General features: G+C 41.9%; 1 protein-coding gene across 9 annotated transcripts in view; it reads right to left on the bottom strand.

Moving 5' to 3' along the window:
• The window catches only part of LOC142074865 (zinc finger protein 532), a 51,625-nt gene extending 28,678 nt beyond the window's left edge, over window positions 1-22,947 (bottom strand). For 2 of the 9 annotated variants that reach the window (XR_012670733.1, XM_075135781.1), the window contains exons 1-3: window positions 20,381-21,934; window positions 19,837-19,946; window positions 5,388-7,747 (exon numbers count right to left, since the gene is read on the bottom strand). Coding sequence is in view for 8 of the 9 variants with exons in the window: in XM_075135781.1 (XP_074991882.1) it covers window positions 5,388-7,727 (2,340 nt within the window). In the remaining variant the exon portion in view is untranslated. Of the gene's footprint in view, window positions 1-5,387; window positions 7,748-13,894; window positions 13,993-19,836; window positions 19,947-20,380; window positions 21,935-22,542 lie in introns of those variants that run through there. The other 7 variants (XM_075135774.1, XM_075135779.1, XM_075135777.1 and 4 more) reach the window with 7 other exon arrangements.
• Between the last annotated feature and the right edge of the window lie 943 nt (window positions 22,948-23,890).

Here is a 23,890-nt window from a genome sequence, read left to right on the forward strand (position 1 = left end):
GATAGCTGACATCCTGTATAGAGCTATGCTTCTGTTTAACTTTGATCATGGAAGCTGCTTCACTGACTTCAACAGAAACACTCAAGGTCTCAAAGCCAAGCACAAATACAAGTCTTTGCAGAACAGGACTTTAACTCAACTTCATTTCATAAGACTTTGCTTTGTAAGGTTTTTCAAATTATTATTATTTCTTATGACTTGGGACTTACGAATCTCACCAGTGACTTACGAAGATTTAAAAACAAAACCAAGACCCCTTCATGACATGGGTATTTTTTTAACATGAGATTTGCGCATTTTTAGAAATGTTATCTGTAAGAGTCTTGCAGATGTAGCAATTCTTACATTTTGCAAGAATACAGAACAAGACAAGATCTCCAGAGCTGCATTATAAATTATTTACTAACCTATGTATGAAGAAATCCTGAAATAAATAATTAAGAAATAATAGTTTCTTAGTAAAAGACAGGTGCTTCACAAAAAGTCACCCCCTTTTTCCAATTTAGGCAACTCTCCTTTAAATCTTTTAAAAACCAGTAATATCCAGATCATATAATAGCAGAATCAAAGCCACCATTGTAGAAGAAATAGTACAGTGTTACAAATAGCTTTCATAGGAGTCTGACTGACTAGTACTGGCCAGTAAAACAAATAACCTGTTCCCATTTAATCAACAGGAGACAGTCACTAACTCCAAAGACGGAAGGGAAAAGCCTTTATAGTCACTGCAAAAAAGGATTTTTTTTTTTCGAAATAGAACACTGTTTAATATCAAGGTCTAAAGTAACTTCTTAACTGCCTTGGCATTTTTACAGTATTATTGATATTCTAAGAACAAGTATATTTTTGTATTACAATCTGTACACTCCATTTTTATTCCTTTTCCAAAATAGCTTAATCTAAATGCTTTTTTTGAGGGTGCATGCAAATACTTTGACTCTTTTTTTAAAAACAGCAATTTTAAGTAGAAATGTTAACATGAAACATCTTGTGGTCACACACACAGAAGCAAGAAGCGTATTTTCATACGGTTCACTTTTAATGTTTACTTTGTGAACATGGTGGTCTGATATGTTTGAACACAGTCTCCATCCAAACATAGTTCTCAAATGTCCTGACGACAGCAAGATGGCGAAATGCAAAACATTAAAATAGAGGAAGTTAAGCAAAGAAAATCTACCATTACTCAAATTCAGGTTCAATATTAGCACTAATGCCAGCCTAAAAGATTAGTAGATAGCACGGATACATTCACTACCCTTTTGGAAAGCTTTGCCTGAGGTTATCTATCTGTGGGGATTTGGAACTATCAGCCTGATTAGAGCCTTTGTAACACAGTAAGTCTGAAATTGTGTTCAGACACATATAAATACTCACTTTGAAATGCCAAATATTTGTCCTCAACTGACCAAACAGCTATGGCCGGAACCACCGACTCATGCCCTCCAACACTGAACAGAACTCCTTTGGGATGCTAACTTTGTCTTCAGCTCAGGCTTAAAGGCAAAATCCTGACTAACCACAACTCTACTTAAAATGTGCTTGCCACATTTACTTGGCTTCAGTACCAGTCCTAAAATCTACCTTTTGCCGTTTATGTACTAATAAGCAGTAACACAATACTGGAGAATCTGGAGTATTATCTGATTATGTAAGAAAACAGCAAAACAGAACTTCTTATTCCGGTAATAGAAACATATGGGGTTTTCATAGTCCTTCCAAAGCCTTTCGTCCGCAGCACTACAAAAGGAAACCGGGACGCTACGCCACAGAAGAGCCGTACAACATTTCAACCCCAACTAAGCGTATCTCTCTGATTTTGCAAGAAGCAGCCTGCAAGATTCATCTGTAATGGCAGTAAGTCAGACTGACACAAAATGCCAATAATGCTATTTGTTAAGGCCACTGGTTTGCTATTTTGATGAGTACAGTAAATGCTTAATTGTAACTGATTACAGTAGAACAAGAAGAATCTACTGTGAAATTCTGAAATTCAGCATGTTTGCTTACCATTTTATTTTGGGCTTAAGGTGGCATTAACTTCCAGTTCTCTCATTCCAACCCATACCAAAATAAAACACAGTTTGTGAAAATCATCACCTGCCTGCATTTAAAGTCAAAGTTTCAGAAAAAAAAGGGTTAGAAGAAAAAATGGTGGAGGTGGAAAATAAAGATACACAAGAATTATGAGTATGAAGGCAAATGAGCTATGTAGTTTCCATGGGAGCTATACACTTATATCTGTAAAGATGAACATTAACATTAATTAGCCCAGGTTTGCTACTTTTTTCTCCCCCAGTAAGTAGATGAGGGTTTCACTCAGCCGGGAAACCTGTCAGTGAGTGGTCCCATTCCCTTTAACAGGAATATTAATGGAAGTAAAATATTACAGAAAGGTAACACTTTATAGGGAACATCTTTTAATTGCTAGTGCTGTTTTACTATTGTTTATTTTAAAAGAAACATTCTATCTTCATAACAGCAGTTTAGGAAGACCAAGAAGTAACAGCTACTTATTGCTTAGACTCGTTGAAAACATAAAACAGTATACAACCTCAATTTCAAGAGCAATTAGGTGGGCACTAGAAACAATGGGAAGCTGCAAATAACTTTCTTCCTATTATTTGTTTGCAAAATCCAAATGTTTGTTTTTATTCTTTCTTCCTTCCTTCCAAAGTTAAAATATCAATTTCATCTAACTTTCCTGTCTCTCTCTCCCTAAAATAATGGTAGTTTTACAACAAAAAGCCAGTGCCAAGCACTAAGAAGGAAAACAGAAGTCACAGTGTTTCTTGTCCAAGCTTTTCAAGGGGTGACATATAATGAAAAAGTACTAAAATGTTTATTAATAAACGCCTATACAGAGTCTTTCTTCAGCAAACACTAGCCTTGCAGCAATGCTTGGGACAAAAAATGGACAAAAAGAGAACAAAACGCAAGCAGGATGTATTGCTCTCACTAAAGCAACTGCTCAGTTAAACAGTTTCCATGCTGGGCATTTCCGTATAGCTACAACACTACAGTATGTAATAAAACGCAATGTAAAAAAACCAGCAGAGCATTGAAAACTGCTGCTTGATATATGAAAAGAACTAAGAAAAATATTTAGTTGATTTTTAAGAGGATATTTCAACAAAGAACATTTAAAACTACGTTCATTAAGAGTGTTTTTTTTAAATGGAACAACATGAATATATTCTTTTCTTCCAGTGCTTTGCAGAACAAGGCTGGGTTTGGGGTTTTTAAAACCTGGAAATCCATGGCCTAGCAAGCAGGTATTAAGGCCTCGTTCATACATCAGCTCTTAAAAGAGCAAGTTTCCAACAAGAAACACAAACACATTGACAGGTAGTAGGCAATGCTGACTGTTTTCTGTACCTTCATGAGCTTTCCTCCCTGAACAGCAGTATCTGTGTACCCATACTTATCTCTGCACCTAACTGCAGTTATATTTTGACATTCTATGAAGATGATAGTTGCTCTCCCGTAGTAAATCACCAGGGTAAACAGTATCTACCAAGACATGCATAGAGAGTAAACTTGGCACCAACAAGGCAAAAGAACCAGACAGAGGTGGCAGGAAAGGGCAAAAGGTGTTTCTACAAATCTTTTTAATTTATCTGTCCGTACAAAAAAAGGCCCCCACAAAAAGCGAGTACATCACTTTCTTATCTTTGTTCTTCTCCATTTTTTCACTTTATCCTTACCTCATCCTCCCAACCTATTCTCAGTATATTTGTCTGTCCCTCATCCACTTGCTTTATCTTGGTGCCTTCTTAATTGCTTGATTTTATAGTATCAAGAACAACAGGGTTTTCACAAGGACTACTGGATCCTACCATACCAAATGATAACTAATGGACCTATTATGGAAAAAAAGATAAATCTAACACCAATAAGCACCAGCAAAGGAGTCAGCTAAAAAACAATTACTGAGGATTAAGTAACTCAAGAGCTGGTGCAGAATATACTCATGGTCAGCTGTTAGATACTGTTCAAAACTGCAGCAAGATCTAAGGATGGAATACATTGTGCTAACTTCTTTCTGACAAAAAGCTTAAATAAACTTGCTTTAGGCAGGCACATCTGTAGTATCTTACAAACGGAAATTCACTCACATGGCAGTTCACTGTGAATCCAGGCAATTTCAGCCTAAGTCCGCTAGCCAGTTAGTAAAGCAGGAGCTGAGGCAGAGCCACATAATCCATGTACTCAAGATTATTTCCACATTCATCTCTCTTTACATTACTATCTGCAGTGGTGGGTGCAGTGTAACTGCTTCACGGCCACAGAATAGGTCTTAAGTTTAGTGAATAGATTCTGACAGGAACCTGTCTGTGCTTCTATGACTAGTGGATGTTTTCCTAACTGCAGGACTTAAAAACCTTTATCCCGCACGTTGCTGTGCGATTCCCAGGAATATTCCTGGGGCATTCCTGTCTTTATCAGTCTGAGCATGTTTGCAGGTTTTCAGCTTCCCACACAGCAATAAACTGCAACACCAGGCTCAACAGAATGCTTTGAAACACACCGGAATCCCTTTTAATTGGCACACCCCAACAGAAATCCAACTATATAATTTAATTAATGATCTCAACTCTTACAGGATTATAAAATAGATCGCACACTGATTAATATTACCTTTTATTGAATGATGTGTGTCTTTTGGATTAGGCCACATACATTAGTAAAGAATTTTAAAATGGTTTGTAGGTTTAACTCATTAGCAATCGTAAGAGGAAAGGAAAACCAACACAAATAAACAAATGGTCACACAGCAAGAAATGCATGCTAGTGAACACCACTTTTCACTTCTGTTTAAGAAAGACCTGAAGAAAACAGCATGCATATCCTTTAATAGAATCAGTGTGCCATTTATTCATTGCCTAGAGTTCCCGTAGATAAGAGGAATGCCTAGCTCACTTATGGTGCTACATGAAAATAATAAAAAGTGAAGACAAATCAAGAATGAATCACTTAAATGTAACATTCAGATTGAATAGGCGGGCTGTTAATGAGGGTGCCAATTAAGTGGATTCCACAGGATATTCAAATTCCAAAGCACAGAAAGAATCATTAAAAATTCTTAGTAAAGACCATTATTAATTTCAGTATTATAATGTTCAGCTGTACGAAAGCTAATGCTAAATTTCAGTAAAAATATACAGTGTAAATTTCAGATTTCAGGGCCTAAAAAAATTCTAAGAAAACTTATTTTAAAAATGTTGACATTCACTATGTAAGTGCTTGCAAGATTTTTTGTGGTTTTCATTTATACTTTTAATCACGGAGGTTCAGATAATTAACAGCTAAATGAAAGTAAAACATATCCAAAGCCTCCTAGGCTTATAGATGAAACATTGGAATTTAAACATATGATACTCTACTTGTCCACTTGTGTCTGCAGCCTGCTGGAAATGAGTTGCAAGAGATGTCTCATCTTGGAAAACTTCATTACACTCCAAACACTTTAGACTATGCCTACAGAGTTTCGATGGATCTTCGTCTAGTGGCATAGCTGGAATGACAGGTGTACTTGCTGGGGCTGATATTACTGTCCCAGTTATGCCAGACTGTATCTTTGTTACAGTATGCGTGCCAACTCCCACAGGGCTTTGAAGCATAGACGTAGCAGTATTGCTTGAAGGAGATGCTATCATTTGATCTGCTGGGACTGGTTTTAAAATCAGGTGTGAACACTGCATTACAACTCCTTTTTCCTTGTGTCCACGAGCGTGGGAAAGAAGACTGCATTTATTGTAGAAAACTAAATTCTTTGTGCAATGATTACACGTCACTTCAATTCGCACACTCCTCCTGTCATAATGCTGGGTCAGGCTCTTCTCAAGAGCAAATGAGTCCCCACACTCCAAACACTTGTAACCTCGCGTTGGTAACGTTATTCCGGCATTGGCAGGGGGACTAAGGTTTGGGATGTAAACTGGTACAGGATTGACACTACTCAGCACCTTATTGAATGCTTCCACTACAGAACTTTGTAGAGATGACACCACCTGGACTCGAGACACCTTTTTAGAAGGCTGTGAGGCTGCTGCAGAAATTATTGCCTGCTTTATTTGTTGCTGAGGTTTCGTTAGCACTTGGCGGAGTTCAGAGGTGGTTTGAGCACCTTGAGGCAGAAGATTAAGGTTGGCAAGATGGACTGTCTTTGGCACAAGTTTAGCACTGGCAAGGCTTGATGCTGGCACCACAACAGTCTGCTGTTGTATAGCATTGGCAGCTTTTATAATGGCGCTACTGGCACTCTGCACTGAAGCAGCAGATATTACAGTGGCTTTCACTGTAGTATTGTTAGCAAGCTTCAAATTAATAACCTGTGAACCTGCTGTTTTAACTGCTGAAACAGGGAGAAAGGCAGTAGCTACAGGTTTGATAGTGACCTGTTTTGGTGCAAGTTCTGCAGATGCAACTGCATTGGTGACAACTGTGGACTGGAGAGGAGCTCTAGGAGGAGAGGAAAGAACAGCAGCAGAAGTTGGTGAGGACAGGAGAGACGTCATGGAAGTTACCATAGAAGCAGTCTGCTCTGGCTTTTTACCAGAGTCCAAATCAACTTCTGGCAGCACTCTAGTAACAGTTCTCTTGATCTCCCCAGAAGAAGTCTTGATGGTTTTTATGCGAACTTTAGGAATTGCTGGTGTTGACCCTGCAGGAGAAGATGGAGACCCTTTGCTACTGTTTTCACTTGATACACTTCTGGGACTATCAGGTGGTTTGACAGATGGCTTTTTAGCACCATCAATGAGACTCTGAGACTCAGGTGATTTTTCAATAGCCCGGGGACTTTCACTCATGTCTTTTGGTAATGGAGAAGGTTCTCCTGAATTAGACTGTAAATCTTTACTGGTATCTGTAGCTGCCTTTTTAGCACTCAGCGCTGCAATTGCAGCAATGCATGAAGAAAGCTTTGCTGATGACTTTGCTTTGGACTGTGAAATGCTGGCAAGATTTGTTTCACTTTTTTCAGCACTCAGTTTTCCATCAAGTACCCTGTTTTCAAGAAGCTTCTCAGAATTGTCTTTTAGCAATTTGTCCTCTGTTTTTCGAGCTTTAAAAGGCTCGTAGACACTTAAATTCATGGAGTTTGTCTCTGTCTCTCGTTTAGCAACTTTATTTTTATCTATACTAGTTGAAACTGGGATTCCAGATTTAATCAAGTTCTCCCCTCCAAGTGCCTTTAGTTTGTCATATTCCTGCTGAGATACAGATCCCGCCAAGACATTTGCTCTGAAATTTGCACGCATCTCCTCTTTATCCGGAGGGTCATCCACCTCAATTTTTTCATCATCATCAAATTCTTCAGCACTTGATATTGGGCTAAACTGGTTGAAAGCTGAATCCTTCAGTGTAGTCTCAGAAGCTGACCCATCATCTTTAAGTGACTTCCCTTCATCTTTATTGTAACTATCAAGAGCTGATGATGTTAGAAAGCCATTATGCAAGCCATTGCCTGTGGAATGGTGGCCATCCTTGTCCACTCCTTCGGAAGAATCAATAGTACGCACATTTTTCACAATGACACTCACACCAACATCAGATGATGACGGGGCATGAGAATCTTCATCTGTGTGAGCATTTTGTTTTATGTGGCTTTCATGGTCATCATGCCCAGATTCAATAGCTGCTTTTGGATCAACCATGTCTGGTATGTCAAAGGCTGCAAGAAGGTCATCGAAATCTGGGGTCTTCATATCCCCCATGGTCATGTATTTGATTGTAAGCAAATCTGTAAAATAAGCAGAAAGTCATCATCTCAGTATTTTAAGCTCTAATAGCACAGTCTTACACAAAATAAGTCTATGTTCACATATACCATGCAAAAAGGTGTTTTTCACTTCTGAAGTAATATTTTCAGAAATTATACATTACAGAAGATTGTTCCAGTGCAAGTGTACAGCCAAATTATTACACCAAGAGGTATAGTAATCCATCAACTTCACAGACTGTTACCTAGTCATTTCATTCCAGCTACAAATTTCTCTTCAGTGACTTTCTTCCTGTCCCCTCTCCTACACTCCCTCCTACCCTCTCCCACATACGCTATGATTAAGCAAGATACCTAGATTTTCATGAAAATAACGTGAGGCACTTGCAATTTCTCCTAAGTCTAGATTTTCCTTGACAGTTGCATTACCAACCTGATGAGCCTTCTTGAAGATGGTAACAAATGTTTTTCTACTAACAGTTTAAGACTTGCACTGTTTTCTATAAATTAAATTGCTGTATAAGAATTGTGGAGTAAGTGTCTCCCAGTGTTCACAATGGTTTTTTCCAGCAACTCTAATGAAGGATCTGCTGTATCTACACTACTCCTGACAGGTGTCTCACCTACTTTACTACTTTAAAGACCTCCCATAACAGAGATTCTACAACCTCCACTGTAATTTATTCCAGTCATTCACAATTTTCACTGTTCTGTGTTTCCTACTGCATAATCTGAATCTTTCTTGATGCAATCTGAATGAACTACATGTGGTTCTATTCACCTCTTTGCAACAGCACTTTACTCTGAGACCATTATCTCCTTTCAATCTTCTCCTTTTTAGGCTAACCAACAGCAGATCTTTAGGGTTTTCCTTCCTCTCGCAGATAACATTTTCTAGATCCTGTTCTTTTTGTTCACCACTGGCCTCTATTGTTGGGATTTTTTTCTTCCAATTCCCAAACTGAACAGGTAACTCAAAACTGAAACTTTACAAATGCTGTGTAAAAAGAAAAACTAACTTTGAGTATACTTTTAGATTTAAATCCCACTATGACATTTGCCTTTTTCCACAGACAATTATATTTCAATAATATGCATAGCTGTGCAGGGGAATCACTTGTAGAGATCTAAAAAAATTCAGCTACAGAAAGCACAGACACTTTTTAATTCTCTTTCATAACCATGCACAGGTATGCTTTGTATTGTTGTGACAGAGCTGTTTTTAAACGTACTTTCATTGTTCAGTAATTATCAGGCCAAAGCCAGTATTCAATGTGAAAAGATACTTAACTACGTAAGTGTTATTGTTAGAAAATGCCCATTTAAGAAGCATCCTGTGTATCCTCCTGCCTTTGTATCGGCACTAAAGGACTGGAAAACACTCTTCTAATATAGCTCAATGTTCTGTCTCCAGTATCAATTAACATAGGCCATCAGAGAACCACGGTGTGACTAACCGCAACAGTGCTCTCCAAGCTCCTCACGTGAGCTCAGATAAGCAAGAAGCTACATGCCCCATGGCAGAAGGTCTGTTGGAAGGCACTTGCCAATGGAGATGCATCCTATAACTTCAGTAGCTCACTTCCTCCTCCTCTTAGCTCATTATCTTGAGCTCTGGAGAGAAACTACTTGCTGACTGTTGAATCCAGCTGTAACAATGCTAAGAAAAACCAATCAGAATGCATATATGTTTAAATACATATTTTTATGCATATCACTATCAACACGGGCAACACTCTAACTGTTCCTCAGAAAGAAGCAGTTTATTAAAATGGCATAATCCCTTTGCTTGACAAAAATCTGTAAGACTTATGTATTCATCAACACTGGCTACCTGTAAGTCATTATGGACTCTAAGAAAGGCAACTTTCACATTTCACATAATACCTTCAAATAAATATGTAATAGTTTTGAAAATTGTTTACATGGTCCACTTAACGGTTTTGTTGCTCTGTCTAACTTACTAACTCCTTTTCATTACACCAAGTCCTTCTGCAGAGCTGAACTCAGCATGTGATTCTCTAGAAAATATGAGTATACCATTGCAACTGATGAATTTAATCTCTTAATTAACTCATAATTCCTTTACTTAATGGACAATATATATTAGCCTATCATGGTAAATGCTCATTATCAAGACTTCACTACTTTTGTAAAGCATATGGTTATAATCCATACTTATCAGACATAAGATTGTTTCATAATGATGGTAATTCTGGTTTTATTGTGTATTTGTTTAATTATAAAATTTTAAAATTCATTTATTCAAAAGCAATTTTCTAGCCCTTATGCATTTAAAACTAGTAATTGGGATAAAATGAAGACAAAGATTTAAGAAAAGAGACTAGACAAGTAATCAGTACAGCTCAACTCTCTTGCAATATAGTCAGAAGCTAACCCACCGCATTCAGCACACATGGCAGTAGATGCCTTCCTATACCAAAGCAAGATGATTATCACACTTATGCACAGTTCTGCAGGCCTGGATTTTAGTCTACCCTCTGCCTGAAGGATTTCAAGAGCCTGTGAAAGGGCCACAATTACAAAGAAAGTTATCTAATCAATACAAAAATACATACACACATAATACCAAAATTACAAAGGAAGTTCTTATAAGAATTAAATGGAAGAGATTCCAGAGACCAAAGCATACCAAATCCATGTAAAACCACAGAAACAAAGCCTTAATTGACAGAGTTTTTCATGATTTGAGATACTAATTATTTGCACTCTGATTGTACATCTGTCCACAGGTGTCTTTTTACAGTTACTATATACACTCAAAAAGAACTAGAAAGTCTTCCTAGTCTAAAACTTCCTCTAATTACATATACTGGAGTTTAATTAACATTTAGCAATAGCAATGAATTAAGTAAAGGCCCACTTACACAGTATTTTATCCAAGTATGTTTAAGAGCAAAACAGTGTGGCAGAGGAGATGCATTTGTCCTTTACTGAGAATCTCGATTAGGCTAATTCTAAAACGGGAAGATACCTCAAAAGAATTCAGAGGTCTGCAGAGCTGAGATCATAAATTTATCCACAGAGAGCACACTGCATAAAGTTGCAACTGTCTTTCAAGTGTATGCAGAAGGAACATGCTCATACCAGAGCATGAGAATGGAATGGTTTCTTCTATATGGGGGACCCAGAATTACTGCTGCCCTTATGAAGAATCTCTCCCATTCTTCAAACTTTTAAAGCAATCTAAGCTAAACAAAAAGGGACAAAAGACATGGCCAGTCTTGATAAACAAGTAAGCAAAGTTGTAACCTGGCAATTTTATTAATCTCTTCCTCATTATTCTAATATAGCATTTTAAGATTCACTATGTTTCTAGCACAACAGCCAAGACGCTGAAGCCACGTTCCTCCCTTTTTTCCCTCCAAAAACCTTTCAGTTACTCCTTCCCTTAAGGATAAAACTCTGCCTTTTATCCAAGATCAAAATCAACTGACACCTTGGCTGCCAGACAAGCTGTTAGTCTATTCCTTCTCTGGGCCAACATGATGCCTGTAAATACTCCAGAACAGGAAATGAGGCAAGTTCCTGGTTCCCTAGGAAATCGTGATTTTCCAGGAACTGGAATTTCTTTGAGAACTGCATTTAAAGTGCTGAGAGCAAAGCTCAGTGTCTCCAAAGAGACACAAAAAGGTGTAAAAACCTAGCATCAGAGGGCTGCCACTAAGATGATCTTCAGAATCGAACTGAGAAACAGTGCACATGGTGTGTAATCAAGGATACATTCCTCAGACTAAACAAACAAAAACATATTTAAAGAAACAACCTGCAAGACCCCCACCTCCTCAAACATCTTTGTCTGAAATAGATTTTTTTTCATTTTTAGTTTCTAAGTAATTGAAACAAAATTCACCTCAAAACAGGGGAATGCTAACTTGAAGCATATATTATGAAGAACCGTGGATAGATGATACAATAAAGTCAACACCCCTAATTTTGTGGGTACTCGCATAAAGAATCAGTTCTTTGATTTACTGACTCTGTCCAAAGTACTATTTCATTTTCAGATTACAGTCCCCCTTTGTAACATTCCTTTTCCTTCCCATGGGCTAGTTCCATTTCCCACCTCTCCACCTGGCTGTCTGCTGATGTTTACCAGGAGAACGCCAGGAAAAGCCTCTCATTTTTGTCGTAAGATTTGCAACCTTTAGCGTGCTTGAATTACTTGAGAAAAGTTATTAAAAAAAATCAGTTTCTTTAAAAATTCAAGCACTACTTTGCTTACTGATTATTCAATTATAAAAGCAAGTAAAAATGAAAAAATAATCTAGATGCGGCCAATAGGAGTTGCACAGCTAGAGAGCCACGGAGCAGTGAGGTGCGATGCTTCTGGATTCTGTTTTTTTAATGGTGGGTGATAGAACTTCTGGGGAGATACCAGCGAGTCTTAAAAACTTAAGATAGCAGACTCTGAATATACTTCATGATTTCCATTAATCTCTTTGGTGACAAAGTCCACCCTATGTGTGCATCAATACCTTAATGAAACGTAAGTTGTGAATTAAGTTCTGGAGGATAAACCAAGATTGTTTTGTTTGTGTTCATGCTTTGTTCAAAGCATGTGTGCATGACTTTCTACATTCTTCTTTCTTTGGAAACGCATCTGCTGAAATAACTGCTTCCTATGAGCGGCATGAAGTAAATGGCACAGGTTTTAGCCAAAAGAAAATACCCCTTGAGTTACTGTCTTACTTTTCCCAGTTAGCCTTTTTACTCCAGTTCATCTGATAACACATGCAGTGAAGCACTCGCTTGGGTAATTATGTCAAAATGAGAACCAGTCCATGAGAACTCTTTACTGACAGGGGAAGAAGCAGCAAGCAGGACAAGAATTTGATGCTACACTCATGAGAAACAGTTAAATTCTCGTAAACCTTTTGGGGTCTTCATATCCTGGCTGTTAAGACAGAAAGCCTAAGGATGTATTCAAAGATTTTAAAAGGCTGATCTCCAGAAAAAGGGGAAAACATCTGCAAGATGTAGCGCATCCGGGAGCTTCTGCCCTATTATCTGGGATTCCAGAGACTGTTTTGAAATACTGCTTTCTTACAGCAACTATTTGTGTAGATGTGAGGAAGGCTCAAATATGCAATGACATAAATATCAAGCAAAGAAATATCAGGGCTTAGAAGTAAATAGGTGCTTCTGAAGGATTAATAAAGGCAGTTTTGTTTTACTACATGCAATTTTTGTCCCTCCTCCTCAAGCCCTGTATCTATACCCATTCCAGGTGGAGGGACTCTAGCCACATGAGGAAAAACAAACAAACCTACCCTTTCGCGTACTCTGCCAAGGTGGGGGGGAGCAGAGAAACATACAGAAGAAAACATTTTTTTCTCACTTTCTAAATATGATTTATCTTGTAGCTTGGGCTTTAGGACAGCTGCAGATGGGGCACAGTATTCTCCACAAGAAAGACCAAGCTGCATATAAATTGCTGCTGAAATTAAAAGGTACTTTTTGGTGTAAAGCTAGGCAATTGTAAACACTCAAACCAGACTCATTTTGGGAAGATTCAACAGCCTAATGAAAACAAGCAAACAGAATCATCTGGCAGCTCCCAGACAGGTCATATCTCCAAACGGCTCAAAACTCTGATTTTTGTCTGACTGGTACAAGAACAACTTCAAGCTTTCCAGGCCTAGCAATGAGAAATAATCCTCCTCTCTTTCCAATACTTTTCCCACTAATATTCTCTACACTTGAAGGCTTCTAACTATTGTTTCTGGATCACAAGCATGGTCTTCCACGCTCAATTTTTATTCTTTTATTTCATCATTAACCTTTCAAGAACTGACCAACTTTTCCTCCTTGACACTCACCCTCCTGCTCATCCAAATCTTCATTGCTCAACCACAAGTCTGGTGACTCTATGCAATTGCTTTAACTGTCTGTACCAGCCCCATCTTTTCTACCATATTAAATTTACCTTTGCCTTCAAATCCCACATAACTGTCTATACTTACAACACGTAATTCCATGCTTTTGTTCAAACAACTACTCAACTCAAGCTTCTCTCAGCAGCAAGTCTGTTTATTGTTTAAGGAAATAGGAAAAAAAACAACTTTAATTTTCATCTACCTATGGAATTCATGTTTTTTTGACTACATTCCTTTACCTTCCTTAAACTCTTCCTACAGTTTTTACCTCCGTTTATACTATGTACAGTTGCGTACTGTTCACTCTTTAGGGAGAGACCTTTTCTTCTGTATGCTCTTCAAAGAAAATCAGCCTTCTTTTCAGGACTGTGAAAACAAGAACATTGAGACACCACTTTTCAGTGTCTAGCACACAGTAATGTCTTGATTCTGGAAGAATACTTCTGGTATAACCATATATAATAACTATTCTGTTACTAGTTAGACTGGTATAAATTCCCAGTTAGACACACTATTCCCGAACAAAAGTCTGATAATCTGGTATAATTACTTCACTTCTAAAACAAGTAATGATGCCTAAATAACATCATGCTCATTCTGGAACAAAATGCCTACACAGGGAGTAATACCAGCCTAACCAGCATAAAAGCATTTCGTTGTTTTTTAATTTCTGTATTGTTATGCCAAGAAATTTCATCAGGTAGAGAAGACTTAAGTGATTCAATCACAATTACAGTAATATATATCCTAACATTAGGCAAACGTCAGCCTAATACACAGATTATGAGCAGTTCATTAGTTATTAAACATATATTAGTCATTATGACTGACTAACACTTCTGACTATTTACTTTGAAAGCTAAGTATCTGAAAGAAAGACAAAAGCAATATGCTAATTCAACCACCAAACCTTCAGGAAATGAGAACCACATCTCAAATCACAACTTGGTGTGGTCTGAAATACTCAGCAGGCAAGTAGGATATGCAAGAGGCCCCTTTAACCACAATCAGCAATACCTATCATATTCACATAAAATACAGGTTCCTTTTCACTTATCAAAGGTCCCATGACTTGTTACTGTTGCAAAACTCAGACAGATTCCTGCTTCCAGAAATATAACTTTCATAATAGGCAGCATTTTAATTTCTTAGGCTAAAGGTCTCATTTACCATCCATAGTATCAATAAGGTCATGCTAGTCCTTATGTAAACATCTTTGTGAAGTATGGGGTGTTCTACAGTTAAAATTTATACCAAGCAATCTGATATTTCAACATTATAGACCGTATCTATCTGCCTTTAAAAAAAAAAAAAAAAATCCAATTTGTCTCCATGCACAAGCCTTAATGAATAAGAGAAATGTGAATTTGCACTTCTGGTTTTCTAAGAGAACATTCTACCAATATTCTTCCTCTCTCCTCCTCCTCAAAAAAGCTTCGGAGGGTAAGTACTAGCCCAGTATTTCAAGTACTAAAATTTTTAGCTTTTTTTTTTTTTTTACTCAATGCAGTAACCTCGCTGTTGACAGTTTCAGAAGAATTTCAAGATTTATTCTTTACTAGCCCAAAAAAGTTTTCAACAGGCATTCCACAGAATCTCAGGGTAGCTGAGGTTGAAAGGGACGTCTGGAACTCCAACTTCTCTGCTCAAAGCAGAGACAGCTATAGCAGGACCCTCAGGACGTTGTCCAGTCAGGTTTTGAGTATTTCCAAAGATGGAGACCCCAAAATCTCTTAAGGCAACAGGTTCTAGTGTTTTACCACCCTCGCAGTAAAAACGATTTAAACCATTAATTAGCATTCAGACCTACTCACATTCACTTGCCTTACCACCCACTTATGACAATATCTAAATGCATTTTTAGAGTGCACCATCAAATGCAAGCAAGCTGTGGAAGCTTATCAAATCATACGTTGCTGATCCAGAGCACAATCCCAGCTCATGACAGGGATAGACAGAACATTTTGGAATTGGGACAGGGCAAGAAGTTACACAAAGCTCAGGTAGTGGTTGTGATTTACAAGGCTGCCCCTGCAGCCTGTTTCCACAGCAGACGGTACCAGTTCACATTTGACTTTGATCTACTTTCATGCGAGCTGTACAATTAAGATGCTATAAACAAATCTGGATGCCGTAAGGAGGAAAAAAAACTTGAATGCCAACCTTTCTCAACTATTAACCCACACTATTGTTCAGTATTATACACAAAAGACAACATTATTTTAGAATAATTGCTAAATTATTTACAAAACAAACAAAAAAATTATTTAACTAACCCATTCTTCCACTCATTCTACTTTTATTCATCTAGTTCTAGAATACCGCAGAAGCCTGTTAATCCACACACTGGCTGCAAGAGTTGTTTTAAACTAGCAAACGCTGAAAACAAAACAAGCAATAAAACCACCAAAGTCAATGCATTACCAAGTGTATTCTGCTGATTTGAATAAAAGTGCAGTTTGGTTGTAATTGTTTACATATTTTTAACTTTTCAATTCAGGAGTGTCTTCCATATGAATTTTGGAAGTTCAAAATCACATACACCAGGAATGAAAGCAACGGTAGAAAATTACATTTGGGATAGCAGAAAATGGAAAGCATGGAAAAAGTCACAAAGATATTGAACGGCACTTGATGTTATGGTGTATTGCTATAACCTGGCATAGAGACAGATCTAGAGTGCATGTGTATGCACACTGTCTTTTCCCGGTAAACAAAATAATTTGGGAGTCCCCAGAGGCCACGGGGATGATACTTATCTCCACACAAAGAATGCAGCCAGACTAAACTTGAGAATTTATGTTGCCTTGTTTGCTGTTAATTCATACAGGCAAAACTTTTTCCAATCACTTTGCCCATGGATTCTGGTTTAGAGCCCTAGGAATACAAGATCTCTGCAGAGGAGTCTCTTATTCAGTCTTTAATGTGAGGTATGGCAAAGTGTTATTTGTGCTTATCGCTTAGCTGAGTTTTGCAATTATGGATTACCAAGCCACGTCAAACCAACAAATAAGATATCCTCAAAAGGAGCCTGAGCATGTTACCATCGTTTTCAAAACATATCCATGCCTCTAACCGATTATAAAAGAGCGAGTAATTGTCTTTGTCTTCTTTTCTACTATATCCTGCATCTGATTATGGATCTTTCTTATCTGACCTGTTAAAAGATGAGCCCTTTTCCCCTGCAATAGGTATAATTAAGTAAAGACAGTTCTTGAGAATTTTTGTTTTCTTAAGCAAATTTCCACAGGGCTTTTTTGACAGCCAAAATAGAATTACGTGTAGTTTATGACTCCTTAGAAGCCTCATCTTGTAGTCTAACTCCTCCATTTTTTAACTTTCTCATTTTTTTGCAAAATGGGTATCTCAAGTTCTCTTTGGGTAGGAGAAAACAGGAAGGGAAGGAGAAGGGGCATCTTCTGAAGTCTGTCCATTTCCTCTTGTCACACCACCCCTGAACCACCTCTAGTATACTTTAAAGAGAACCACATGCAACTAGTTCACAGTTCACTATTATCAGCCTTTGGCTGGCAAAAAGAACAGGGATACTGTAACACGAGCAAGGTATCTCCTTTCCCACACCGTATGGAGCTGAACAGACCATCTCTATCTAGAGCTGGCCAAATGAAAACTACCTGTATTTATCAAGAGATCCAGTTAAGGTTTTGGGCCTCGCAACTTCCCGAATGTCTGCTAAATGGAGATGAATTCATGAAAAGAATGGTATGGGGATTTACCTGCTTTTTGCACTCTACTTAAAAATGAATTATAAAAATGGCTTAATTTTGTATTTCTGTAGGTAAAATGGGCTGAGACAGTAACACGTGAATAATTTGGATGTACAACAATAATGAATAGAATTTTGAGATTCCCAATTTAATGCAAATTTGAATCACATTCTAAATGGCATTTGCTTCCTGCCTATTTCCTTTAATGTACTCTTTTTTTAAGTGGATGGCAATTCTTGCTCAAAACCAGCGTGAAGCAGCTGCAGACAATCTCGGTGAGAGCACTCCAAGCCAGGCAGGGCCCGCCTGTGCAACACTAGGAACAAACAGGTCCTAAAACATCAGGGTCAAGTTTTGGGTTTTTTTAAACATACATTCCCAGCAATCTGTATGCATATTTATATTTTAACACACATTCATACTTCTAAGAAAACCACAGTTAGTTAATTCATTCAAAAGAGGCTTGGAACTTGATAAATCACTACCCTTATTCTCAAGATCAAATACCTGAGACAAGCCTCAATGCAAAATGAGATCATGATTGCTGATACAGAGGACCAACCCTACCGCATTAAGCGGTGTTTTCTGCGGGAAAGCTGGCCTGTGTGCAAAATCAAAATCTCCTGGTGAAGAGCATTTACAAATATTATTAGACTAAAAAAATAAAACTCACCAAGAACACTGCGGACTCCAGCATCTATTCAGGTTTCTCATCTTACAGCCTACAAAAACCCCTGCAAATTCAAAACCTCCTTTGCTAAAAATAGAAATTCATAGTACAGATAGTGTTCAAAAATCCAAATGAAACAGATACATTGAATTTTGTGACAATTCAAGAACTTACAATTTTAAAACTGCTTACTATTCTGGTAGAGAGAAAAAAAAAATCTAAAAGGTGCTCTCATGTAACACATGAATTTTAGCTGACACTTGGAAAAGAACATGCATCATCAGCAGCAATAGATACTATTCCTATCATGCAACAAGAATTCATGTTTGCAAGCATAATTTCGCTACAGACGTCTACAGTCAAATATAGAACCTCTGCATCCAAATTATGAAAAATATGAACAGAAATCAGCACAGTGATCTGTTAGGCATTTTGCTCCACCAAGCTATTTACTGCCCTATCAAATCTGAGAAACAACAGTGTAGCTGCATTAAACCCCACAAAACCGTAATTTCAGGCTAAACATTAGCATACTATTTTCATTTTCTACAATTAATATCTAAATACCTTACGTAATCTACTGCAGTCAGAAATAAAGAGGTTCCCTTGTATTGTCACTCTCTGATGCAGGCACCCTGCCTATCATCAGCCACCATACAACTTACCCAATATCCACAACCTCTCAAGGCTTTTAAGACTGTCTACTTTATTCTGCTGAGCACAGAAGAAAAGACCCTCATTTCACACTAGAACAGAACATTTTCAATGTTTTGCCTCCATATTTATCTTGATTGTAGATTACCAAACCAGCTAACCCAGCCAGGACCGGTCAGATTTTTTAAAAATCATACTGGTTAAGATTCTTGAGTTGCTGATTTCCTGTTATAGGAAGTAACAGTTCTAGCAAAAGAATCCCCAAGGCAAAATGTTTAGTGTTCCAATGTGTAAGCTCTAACAGCCTTTGTTCTTCCCTTTGCTATATTCATTACTGCTTTCTTCTCTCTCCCCCTCTCCCTCTCTCTGAATCCTTCAGCTTTCACTATAAGATACAAATGCCAGCTCAAATCTAAGTACACATTTATTTTTTAGATGCGAGAAAAAAAAATCCTATCCATTATCCATTGCTTTGAGTTAAAAGTAGACATGCCTCAGGAGCTGATGCACTGCCCATCCGGTTTCCTATTCTTATTTCATTACTGCACAATATTATAATTCATGCCACTAATAACCCACTGGAGCTCCATCAAACCTCTAAAATACATCTTTCCACTTGGCTGCTGCAAAATCCTCCCTGGGTTACAACAGTTTAAGAAACACCATCCATACTATTTTTTTTATGTGTTTTTTTCTATGTAGGCTATATTAAGTACGTGTTTAACACTGAAGACCTTAATTCAGAAGTATTGGGTTACTCAGATATGGCCAAACAAGCAACCTTTAAATAATTAGACAGCAAATTCTGAATGTGTAATGCTGTAACACAACACAGAACAGTTCACTGCCATGTGGTCCACAATTTATGATTCTCACTCAGAGGCCTATTCCGTATCACTATATTGTGAAAAAATATATATCTGGATATACAATATTTCAATGAAAATACTGTATTTAGCCAAGATATCAGCAAGTCTTTACAAATAATAGCTTTAATCCTATTAAAACTGGAGGACGCTAATAGCATTTCTTTAGCAACACTTAAACAATTGTCTCCTTACTAATGTGCCAAGTGTGCAATCAGGAGCCAGATTTACTTTCCACATACATGTACCTTCATGCTATTGTTATATTCATACCCAAAACACCACATCTCACCTTGTGAACCTTGACCTTTGAAAGATTTTTTTAGCCAATGCTCAGTTACTGCCACAGATGCATTACCTCTGCAAATATGAAAGGGTTAAAGGCAGCCCCAATCAATAGGCCTACAAGGAAAAAAAAAAGGGAAAAAGAGTATGCCTTACAGCATCTTTGCAATGCTTTTATGCACAATTCTACAACAATATTGTTTCCTTTTGGCCTTACAGAAAGGCACAGCACCCCCCCCCAACGCCTCCTAAAGAAGAAAACCACAAGACAGCACCCTGTAAATAAAACAGCATGCAAAGCAGCATTCTTCAGTCACAAGCATAACTACAATTACAAATCATTCAATCAATTTTATTTAGTTTAGTTTTAAAATAGACTGCATAACCAGTGTCCCACCCTTGCAAAGCAAAAATATTTTAATAAGGGTCATAAATCTCAGCTCTTGCCCATTCCTTAAGCATAAAAAGGCACGAAAAGCCAAAGTAATCTCAGTTACTGCAAATATGTACATTTATATACAGAATCCTTTATGACTATATTAGCCACATACCAGTGCTGTGTGTCTAAAGTGTGCATTCACATACTGTTTTGGGATGGTATCTTTCTGCAAGCTCCTCTGCTTTTGGCTGCCATGAAGGGAGGAAGCTATCCCACTGTAGTAGCTCAGTGACTGCATTGTGTTCAGGAGCTGATCTGCCTCAAACCAGTTCCAGCCGGTTCTGGTCACCCTACATAAAAAGCTATGGCAACCCTCGCTGAGTTGCCAACAAGTCCCTGAAAATCGCAGGGGCTCTTTTTTCTGTGGTGGGGACGGCTGCAGCCCTGTCCCCCTGCTCCCCTCGTGCCCGGCCCACGCAGCCCCCTTGCTCCCCAGTGCCGCCCCACACGCTCCCTTCCTCTCCTCCCCCACTTACCTCCCACAACCTGGCTGAAAGCTGTGAGTGTGTGCGTGCCTGTCTGTAGCTAACAAAGAGACCGCAATAAAAATCCTCATAGGATCTCTCTTGCAGCACCAGGCAGGCTCGGCCACAGCACTGGGAGACAGACTGCTAACCAAGGGCTGCTCCCCCCTCTCTGCTCCCCACAGCACAAGGGGTGGCTGCTGATCAACGTCACATCTGCCCCCTCATGCCCACGGCCGTGGGGTGGCCCATCAAGGTCTTCTCCTGTCCGCCCTCCCCACTCCTCGCTGCATCTGGGGCCGCCCGAATGGCATTTTCTCTTCTCTGCACAGCGTTACTACAAAGATTACCCACACACGCACCTCCCTCCCCTCAAGAAATCCATTTCCGCAGCAGCGAGATGCCTGCAAAATAGTTCCTTTGCCCCCTCCTAGCAGCACCGAGTTGGCTGCTGAGCTGATTTTTTTTTTTTTTGCTATTCAACTATCCTTGAGGCACTGAAAAGAAGAAAGCTGCAGACCCACGCCTGACCAGCCCCCCCGCCTTCCCACACCCACAGCTGTGGGGGAGGCCAGGACACAGCTCTGCACAGCCTGCTCGGTTCCCACCCCGCAAAGATGGCTGCTGATTACAGCCGTTTGCTCGGTCCCACATCTCTCTCTGGGGCAATTCCTCATCAAGGTCACGACTCCCTATGGTGCCAAAGTCCCTCCAGAGGAGGGCTCTGCACCCACCTTTGCCCATGGCAGCTTTGCTCCTAGCCCGCTCCCCCTTTTTTCTCTGCCACCCAGGGCCTTCCTCCTGCGTGGCTGACAGTCACCCCAAATCGAGACATTATTCACCCCGCTCCTGTTTTGGCTACTCACCCTTGCACTGGTAAAACCAGTAACTACCTCCGCCTACGCGCCAAGCCCCATCCTCTCCGGGATCTGCCGTGAGATGGCTCTTCAGCAAGGCTTCCCTCCAAGCCAGCTGCCACGCTAGGCTACACCAACCAGCCCCTCTGCTCTCCGGGCTGCACCTGTAACTGTTAGCAGAGGTCTCGGGCACAACCCTTCACCCCCCCTTCCCCTGCGGAGAGAGCTGAGATCTGGCACTTTCTCCACATCCCTCATCCCCACCCCATTCTGGGGAAAACGACCATGTTCTTCCGCTGCCTCAGCCCCGTCTTCTCTGCACAGGCGGCTCCAGCCGGCCCTCCCTCAGCCCCTCACCCCGGGCGGGCTGCTCCCGCCTCTGCGGGCCGCCGCGGCCCCGGGCACCTCGCTGACGGACCGCGGCCCCCTCCCCTCAGCGCCCGCGCCCCCCCCCCCCCCGCCGGGCCCGGGAGCGAGCGGGCCCGGGGTCGGCCCTACCCGAGCGGGGCCTGCCGAGCCCGGCCCGGCGCCGAGCCCCGGGCGGGAGGAACGGCCCCCGCCACTCGCGGGGGACGCCTGGGGAGGGGGAGGCCGCAGCCCCGCCGGCGGCGGGGAGAGCGGCCGAGGGGGGTAAGGGGGGAGGCGGCGGGACGGCCACGTCCGAGCGATCCCCCCCCCGCGAGCCGAGCCGGCCCGAAGCCGCCGGCCCTGGCGGCCGCGGTGCTCGGGTGGCCGCGGGGCTCCGGCAGCCGCCGGCCTCCGGCAGCCGCCGGCCTCGCAGCGCCCCGGCCCCGGAGCGGCCCCAGCCGCGCCGAGCCCAGCAGGCCCGGCAGGCCGCTCCGCCGCAGCCTGCCCGCGGCGCGGCGGGGCCTGCGCGCAGGCGAGGCGGGAGCCGGGCCGGGATGAAGGCGACCCCCACCGCATGCAAACTCCGCACCCCCATGCAAACACACCTGCTGCGGCCCCGCGGCCCGGCCGCGGCTGCTCCGGCCGGCGGCCTCAGGCGGCCATGGCTAAGGTCCGCGCTGCCTCGGCCGCCTGCGGAGCGGCCTGGCTAAGAGATGGTGGAACATAATGGCAGGGAGGCTCTGCCGGGACTGAGGAGAAGGTGGGGGTGGGGGTGCCTCGGCTTGCACAGATGGGGGAGACGCTCCCGTGTGATTCCGTGTGAAACGGCTCCCTGGAGTGTGCCGGGGGCGGGGAGGGCTGCCGCTGCCTCCGAGCGCTCCGCGGGCAGGCGCCGGGGCCGGGGCCAGGCGGGTCGCGGCCTCCGCAGCCCGGGGGCTTCCCCGCTCTGCCGCCGGCGCCCGCCGAGCCCAGGCGGCCAGGGAATCCCGCCCCGAAAGGGAACGAGCGGTGCCGGCGGGCGCTCGGGCAGGGCAGCGCCAGCGGGCCGGCTCCGATCCCTGCCCCCGGTCTTCACCGCGGCCCTGCCGCGGCAGGGACGGGGCAGGCCCGCTACGACGCCGCCGGCGGCCCCGGCCCCGCGGTGCCCGCGGGAGGCCCTGTCCGGAGCCGCGGGGTCCTGCGCCGCCGCGCTCCCCCCGGCTGTGAGGGTCTCCCTTTCCCTGAGCGCCCCAGGCCTCGCAGCGCAGCGGGCGGCAGAGCCCCCGGGCAGTGCGGGCAGAGCCGCTGCCCGGCGGCGGGGGGGCGCGCGGCCCGCCGGTCCCCGCGGGGCTCCGCTGCCAGGGCTTCGGTTCTGGATCAGCAGAGGACAGGAGAAGCGGCGCGCTGCTACACCGGGCGTTTCGTTGCTTCGCAGGCGTGGCTCTGCAGCGCGGCTCCTCTGGAAGCCGAGCGGCCAGGCCGCCGCGCTCGCCGCCGGTGCAGGTGTGACTGCGCGGCGCGGCCGAGCGAGGCGGCGGCCCGGCGCCCGCTTCAGCGCCGGGAGCCGTCCTAGCGCCCTGCAGCGCTTCAGGAAAGGACAGCCTAGGACTTCGTCCCGTACCGGTGCTACCGTACCGCACAAAAAAAGATTAACATGAAATGACTGGGTCCTTCCTGGAGGCAGCTTGGCGGTTTTGGCTGCTACCTCTTGTGACAGGCTGCAGTTGGTAACAAGGCTTTTGTTTGCTGCGAAGCAACCTGGTGATAATGCCATCGTTACAAATTTTAATACGAAATTTCCTCCCTTTCTGTCATGGGACAGTGTATTTCACAAGCGTGCAGCATGATTTCTAGAATTTAAAGTTTCGCATGTGAATCGCTTTATTGGATCATATTAATGGCTTTAAATACTTAACACCCATCTCAAGTTTATGCTACAAGCTTGTTTTATTACAGACTGTATAGACGATAACT

This window comes from Calonectris borealis, chromosome W (genome assembly GCF_964195595.1).
Source record: "Calonectris borealis chromosome W, bCalBor7.hap1.2, whole genome shotgun sequence".
NCBI classification, from domain to species: domain Eukaryota; kingdom Metazoa; phylum Chordata; class Aves; order Procellariiformes; family Procellariidae; genus Calonectris; species Calonectris borealis.